This window comes from Hordeum vulgare, chromosome 4H (genome assembly GCF_904849725.1).
Source record: "Hordeum vulgare subsp. vulgare chromosome 4H, MorexV3_pseudomolecules_assembly, whole genome shotgun sequence".
Lineage (NCBI taxonomy): Eukaryota > Viridiplantae > Streptophyta > Magnoliopsida > Poales > Poaceae > Hordeum > Hordeum vulgare.
This window is the reverse complement of record NC_058521.1, coordinates 610,061,881-610,069,150: the sequence shown is the minus strand read 5'-3', so window position 1 is coordinate 610,069,150 and position 7,270 is coordinate 610,061,881. Positions and strand designations below refer to the sequence as shown.

Below are 7,270 nucleotides of genomic sequence, written 5' to 3'. Positions count from 1 at the left end.
CCAGTGTCACACTATATTGCACTAGGTGTTCCGTCAAACTTACATTAAAGTGCCAGATAATCATCTATTGTTTTGGATCAATGAGAAAAGAACACAAAATTCATGCCAGACACACACCAACAATCTGCGTGACGTTGATCCAGGTGACTTTGGTTCATAAATTGTGTCGTCATAACAAATGGCAATCGTTGTACGTACCTCGCTAGTGCATACAAACACTATATATGTTCAGTTTCTCAAGGAATTCAACCATACAAGTAAACTTATATTAAATAACTAGATAATCGTTTATTGCTTTGGAGAAGGGGAAAATAACCCCGAATTTCATTTGTTATGCGAAATACGATACATCAAAACCAAAATAGCATACAACATCATATCAGAGTGATGAGAAAAAAAACATATTCTTGATTATTCATAGGACTGAAATACATTCAGGGCTTACAAACACACAATGGCATGATATATGCTCCATTTATTTTATAGACTAGGATGCATGTCTAGAAAGTCAACCAAGTCCTTGGTTTATGCACTCATATTCCGTGTAATCAATCAATTGTGGTTGCTCTCCCAGAACTGAGCCTGGAGATAGTCTATTGTATTCTTTTCAACCTGAAATGCCTTGGAAAGAACATCATCCGATATTGGTGGGTCTGACCCAAACACTGCATTGGCAATTGTGATAGCCCCTGGGTTCTGGCTACTGAGCGCGGCAATTGCAACGGCAGGCTGGTGGGGGTTCGGGTTGAATTGGAAGTGGATGAGCCCCACGGGAAAGACAAACACATCACCTTTGTTGAGCACCTTGGAAAGGAACTTGTTTCTGTTGGGGGCGGGCTGGTTGGATGTGACAAAGCCAACGTACAGTGTCCCCTCGAGCACCGTGAGGATCTCAGTGGCGCGAGGGTGCGTATGTGGTGGGTTCTGGCCCAAGGGAGCATAGTCGATGCGTGCAATTGAGATTCCGAGGGTGTTGAGTCCAGCAATCTGCATGACGTTGATCAAAGTGACGTTGGATCCAACCTTGTTGGTCACCCTAGGCTTGTCGAGGTTGGCTGCCTTGAAGAAGTCATCTGCATTAACTTCCATCGGGTTCTTGCAAACGAACCCATTGACACGCACTGGGTGCATAAAGGAGATGTAACATGTGAGATTAGAAGTTACAAAGTCATTCCAACTTGCATATAATTTTCAGAATCTAATAGCAACATATGTATCTGGCGATAACATGACATGAAACCATGGAGTACGTTGTACCTGGTGAATGCATGTCGGCGACACAAAAGTCCTGGAGTGGGTCAGGATCGGACGCAATGGCCTGCCATGAGACCAAGGCAAGAAGGGCAGCAAGGAGAAGGATGGAAGAGGAGGTTGCCATTTGAGTTAATTAGTTTCTTTGGCTCTTCTTTTCTCTTGTGTTCCTGTTTGTGTTTGTGGCGTGAGTGATGCTTTGAACATGCAGGGGTATATGTGTTTATATAGGCGTAGTGATCTGTGTACGAATATAGTAAGCAATAGAAATAGTCAGGTGGAACCGATCAACAGATTGAAACGATCTCTAGCTGTTGATTAAATTATTTTCCAAAAGCTTTACAAGTTCCCCTTTACACGTTTTTCCTTGAATGAAGCGATCCGGCGTATACAATAGGAAAAGGAATAAATCAACTCTATGTGATGTACTCCATCCGTTCTTAAATATAAGTCTTTGTAGAGATTTCACTAGTGGACTACATACAGATGTATATAAACATATTTTAGAGTATAGATTCAATCATTTTGTTTCGTATGTAGACCCTTAGTGAAATCGCTTAAAAGACTTATATTTAGGAACGGAGGGAGTACGACTCAGTAGTAACCAGGATTGTTTGTCCACAATGCATGCATGGCTAATTCCAGGAAAGTTCACCACCCATCACCATTATTAATGAAGGAAAATATTTGTAAACAAGAAACATCCGGCAGGATAAACAAATGAGTTCGACTAGTTCAGTTATCTTTTTGTGAATGGAATCGACTAGTTCAATTAGATATCTAAATATCCTGCGTTTCTACCTGGTCATAGTCTGAACTGGTGCACACGAAATCAGTCAAAGAGCAGTTGAGCAGTTGAGAAAAGCTGACATGCATAGACAAAGTCACCTACTAATGCGTGGGCTTCATGGGTTCATGACTTTTGAAGACATATGGACTCACTACTACGCTTATTCTTTCCAAAACTTGGTATATGATCCCTAAAATCAAGCATTTCAAACTATGCAATTATATAGTATTTGGCAACAGATTTGTCAAGAAATCCACCTGCTATTTGTAGCAGCCCCTGTTATCATCACGTCGATCAGATATTTACTTGGTCAAATCTTCTCGCAGTGGTTGAGTATTTGGAGGAAGAAGCAACGACATTACTGGACGAGCCTATCTAACCAAATGGAGAGCTATGAGCATGGAGCTGAGCAGGTACATTTCATATCTGCAAGAGTAGTTTGTTTCCTCTTGCTACAAGTTTAATCATGACCACCAACGGCTCGCCCCGTGCGCTCTGCTGCCGTCCGCATCGCCGGTGCCTGCCCCCGTTGACCGACCGCATCGCCGGTTTCCATCCCCGTCGTCCGTCCGCATCGCCGGTTTCCACCCCCGTCGGCCGTCCACATCGCTGGTTCCAGCCTCCTCTTGTCGTCCTCGTCGTCGTCTGCTACCATGGACGGGCCGTGCGTATACAAGGGTTGCAACCATCATCTAAAGCAGCTTCAAAAGTTGTGAAAAAAAGATTCAACCATAGACAGAAATAGTTTCAATCGGCTCTGCCCAGCAAGGAAAGCTGCAACCGTAATTGCATTTTGCTACTGCCGGCTAACTTTTTTGCTACATCCATCAAAGTGGACCTGCGACCTAGAGACGGCTGCGACGATTTTTTGCTGCAATCGTAGTTGCATTTTGTTAGTACCGGCAAACTTTTTTGCTACATTCATCAGGACGGTGTTGCGACCTTGCGACGACGACGATGATGATTTTGCTGCAACCATATTTGGATTACCACAATGCTTCACGGGAGGCGAGATGTTGGTTGTGAGTTGCTGCGAACCACGACGTCAGCGGCGAACGCGGTGAGCAGGCTGATAATGGGGACGACGACGACGAGAGCGCGGGGAGCCTGCGGGTAACGCCGCATGCGAGATGTAGGGAGGCAGGACCGGGGTGTTGGTTGAGATGCTAGAGGAGGACGAAGGAGTAGGGAAGATCCAACGACGCGAGAGCCTCCAATCATAGGGCTGCGCTGCGACCAGTCAAGTTTTCGGGCCGGTGCGCCAGCGCCGGTACTGCCCATAAATCTAAGAGCATCTCCAATAGATGGTCCAAAATTTGGCGGTCCAAAATCAAAGATGTAAAATTTGGACTGCCAAAAAGTACGTTTTGGAGCTTCGAAAAAAGCTCAACTCCAACAGATGGTCCAAATTGATGGTCGAAAAGAGCAACTCCAATAGATGGTCCAAAATGAAGATGTAAAATTTCTTAAAACGACAAACTACTAGTCCATTCAACATAGTTCAAACATCAAATTCAACATAGCTTCATACATGAAATTCAACTACTACTTCAAACTACTAGATAAACTACTCCTTATAGTCGGAGCTGCGGAACTGCTCCCAGAACTCCTCCTTCTCCGGGTCGTCGCACCCCTCCTCGTCGCCCTCCTCCTCCGAGAAGTCTGCCCAGTCCTCCTCGGAAGAGGACTCGATGGGGATCACCGTCGAGGGACCGGCCTCGCGCGTCCTCCTTCTTCTTCAGCTCCGCCTCACGCTTCCAGTAGTGCTCCAGCTCGGCCTCGACGTACTCCGGATGCTCCTGAGCAAACCTCGCCATCGCTTCCTCGTCGGTCTCGCCGGCATTCACGACAACCGACAGCTTCTTCGTCGCCTTCTTCTTCGTCGTGATCTCCTTCATCTTGATGCCTTGCGGCACAAGCATCTCCGCTTCCACCCGACTCTCGATCTCTGGAAAGTTGAGGTGCTCCCGAGGCCTCTCGGCACGCCACACCGCCACGTCGTAGGCATGCGCGGCCTCGTGGGCGGAGGGGTACGTGCCGATCCACCAACGCCTCCCAGCATCGGAGAACTCCACTCCCCAGTTACCGGAGGGCTTCTGCCTCATGCCGAAGAAGCCCGAGTTGCCCTTCGGCGTCTTCTTCAGCGCCATCGGAGAGCGGTGAGAGCGGTGGAGCGGCGGCGGCATGCGGCCGGAGCGGTGACGGACGGAGCCGGGCGGGGCGGAGCTGCGGGACGGTGGCGGACGGAGCCGGGCGGGGCGGAGCTGAGGGGCGGCGGACGGGACGGGGCGGACGAGGCGGCGACGGGTTGTGGAGGCGGCGGGGCGGCGTGGAAACAGTGGTGTGGGGCGGGGCGGGGCCGGATCTGATGCGGGCGGCGTCCGGCGGGGCGGCGGCGGGTTGTGGAGGCGGCGGGGCGGCGGCGGACGGGCGGAAGGTCGCGAACGGGCGGGCGGGAAAGTAAACGAAGTGGCGGTTGGGCGTTCGCGGGCGGCGGCTGGTTTTGGACCAGATGCATCTCGTGATGTAAATTTGCACCGCGAGGTGTTGCATTTTACATCAAGGAGGCCGCGGTCTATTTTTTTTTACATATGGACTGTCTGTTGAAGCTGCGTTTTTTGCCTCAGACGGTCCAAAAGTTAGTACTAAATAACTAGATAATCATTTATTGCTTTGGAGAAGGGGAAAATAACCCCGAATTTCATTTGTTATGCGAAATACGATACATCAAAACCAAAATAGCATACAACATCATATCAGAGTGATGAGAAAAAAAACATATTCTTGATTATTCATAGGACTGAAATACATTCAGGGCTTACAAACACACAATGACATGATATATGCTCCATTTATTTTATAGATTAGGATGCATGTCTAGAAAGTCAACCAAGTCCTTGGTTTATGCACTCATATTCCGTGTAATCAATCAATTGTGGTTGTTCTCCCAGAACTGAGCCTGGAGATAGTCTATTGTATTCTTTTCAACCTGAAATGCCTTGGAAAGAACATCATCCGATATTGGTGGGTCTGACCCAAACACTGCATTGGCAATTGTGATAGCCCCTGGGTTCTGGCTACTGAGCGCGGCAATTGCAACGGCAGGCTGGTGGGGGTTCGGGTTGAATTGGAAGTGGATGAGCCCCACGGGAAAGACAAACACATCACCTTTGTTGAGCACCTTGGAAAGGAACTTGTTTCTGTTGGGGGCGGGCTGGTTGGATGTGACAAAGCCAACGTACAGTGTCCCCTCGAGCACCGTGAGGATCTCAGTGGCGCGAGGGTGCGTATGTGGTGGGTTTTGGCCCAAGGGAGCATAGTCGATGCGCGCAATTGAGATTCCGAGGGTGTTGAGTCCAGCAATCTGCATGACGTTGATCAAAGTGACGTTGGATCCAACCTTGTTGGTCACCCTAGGCTTGTCGAGGTTGGCTGCCTTGAAGAAGTCATCTGCATTAACTTCCATCGGGTTCTTGCAAACGAACCCATTGACACGCACTGGGTGCATAAAGGAGATGTAACATGTGAGATTAGAAGTTACAAAGTCATTCCAACTTGCATATAATTTTCAGAATCTAATAGCAACATATGTATCTGGCGATAACATGACATGAAACCATGGAGTACGTTGTACCTGGTGAATGCATGTCGGCGACACAAAAGTCCTGGAGTGGGTCAGGATCGGACGCAATGGCCTGCCATGAGACCAAGGCAAGAAGGGCAGCAAGGAGAAGGATGGAAGAGGAGGTTGTCATTTGTGTTTAGTTTCTTTGGCTCTTCTTTTCTTTTGTGTTCCTGTTTGTGTTTGTGGACTGAGTGATGCTTTGAACATGCAGGGGTGCATGTGTTTATATAGGCGTAGTGAGCTGTGTGCCAACTCGTGAGCAATACAAATAGTTAGGTGAAACCGACCAACAGATTGAAAGGGTCTCTGGCTCTTGATTAAATTATTTTTCACAAGCTTGACAAGTTCCCCTTTACACGTTTTTCCTTCAAGAAACGATCCAGCGTATACAATAGAAAAAGGATGAAGCAACTCTACGTGATGTACGACTCAGTAGTAACTAGGATTGTTTGTCCATAAAATGCATGCATGGCTAATTCCAGGAAAGTTCACCATCCATAACCATTACTCCCTCCGTTCTTAAATATAAGTCTTTGTAGACATTTCAATAGAAGACTACATACGAAGAAAAATGAATGAACATACATTCTAAAATATGTTTACATACATCTGTATATAGTTTAGATATCTTTTTGCAAATGAAATCGACTAGTTCAATTAGATATCTAAATATCCTGCGTTTCTACCATGCTATCATACACCTGGTCATAGTCTGAACCGGTGCACCCGAAATCAGTCAAAGAGCAGTTGAGAAAAGCCAAGTCATGTACTCTAAAGCAATCAATCGTTTTCTACCTCGAGGCTGACATGCATAGACAAAGTCACCTACTAATGCGTGGGCTTCAAGGGTTCATGACTTTTAAAGACATATAGAGCCACTACTATGCCTATTCTTTCCAAAAGTTGGTATATGATCCGTAAAATCAAGCTTTTCAAACTATGCAATTATATAGTATTTGGCAACAGATTTGTCAAGAAATCCACCTGCTATTTGTAGCAGCCCCTGTTATCATCACGTCGATCAGATATTTACTTGGTCAAATTTACTCGCAGTGGTTGAGTATTTGGAGGAAGAAGCAACGACATTACTCGACGAGCCTATCTAACTAAATGGAGAGCAATGACCATGGAGCTGACCAGGTACATTTCATATCTGCAAGAGTAGTTTGTTTCCTCTTGCTACGAGTTTAATCATGACCACTTTGGTGCATATATGAATCTAGGAAAACGTTTCTGGCCGGAGCGCCGGCCAAATCGTTTTTTGCAGGTCGTGTGCGACCCTTGTGATCTCCTCTGATCCGGCGCCCGATTTCTCTCGCGTGGTAGGGCGCATGGCCGAGGGGGTCCACCAACGTCTCGCCCGTGCGCTGCTGTCACCCGCATCATCGGTGCGTGCCCCATCGACCGCCCGCATCGCCGGTTCCCACTCCCGCAGGCCGCCCTCATCGCCGGTTCCAGCCTTCGCTTGTCGCCCTCGTCGCATGTTGCCATGACCAGACCACGCGTATACAAGTGTTGCAACCGTCATCTAAAACAACTTCAATTATTGTTTAAAAAAGCTTCAACCATAGACAGAAAAAGCTTCAACCGGCTCTGCCCAACAA

General features: G+C 47.3%; 2 protein-coding genes and 1 pseudogene across 2 annotated transcripts; all 3 read right to left on the bottom strand.

The window, feature by feature from the left end:
* Positions 1-385: 385 nt before the first annotated feature.
* On the bottom strand, positions 386-1,432 carry LOC123450122 (germin-like protein 8-5). The gene is made up of 2 exons (XM_045127525.1): positions 1,258-1,432; positions 386-1,121 (listed from the first exon to the last, which is right to left on the bottom strand). Exons 1-2 carry the CDS (start codon positions 1,376-1,378, stop codon positions 553-555), a joined length of 690 nt encoding a protein of 229 aa, XP_044983460.1. The 5' UTR covers positions 1,379-1,432; the 3' UTR covers positions 386-552.
* Positions 1,433-3,608: 2,176 nt separating this feature from the next.
* Positions 3,609-4,191, bottom strand: LOC123450121 (annotated as a pseudogene).
* A 612-nt stretch (positions 4,192-4,803) lies between these two features.
* On the bottom strand, positions 4,804-5,879 carry LOC123450120 (germin-like protein 8-5). Its single transcript, XM_045127523.1, has 2 exons — positions 5,676-5,879; positions 4,804-5,539 (listed from the first exon to the last, which is right to left on the bottom strand). The coding sequence occupies exons 1-2, from the start codon at positions 5,794-5,796 to the stop codon at positions 4,971-4,973; spliced, it is 690 nt and encodes a 229-aa protein (XP_044983458.1). The 5' UTR covers positions 5,797-5,879; the 3' UTR covers positions 4,804-4,970.
* Between the last annotated feature and the right edge of the window lie 1,391 nt (positions 5,880-7,270).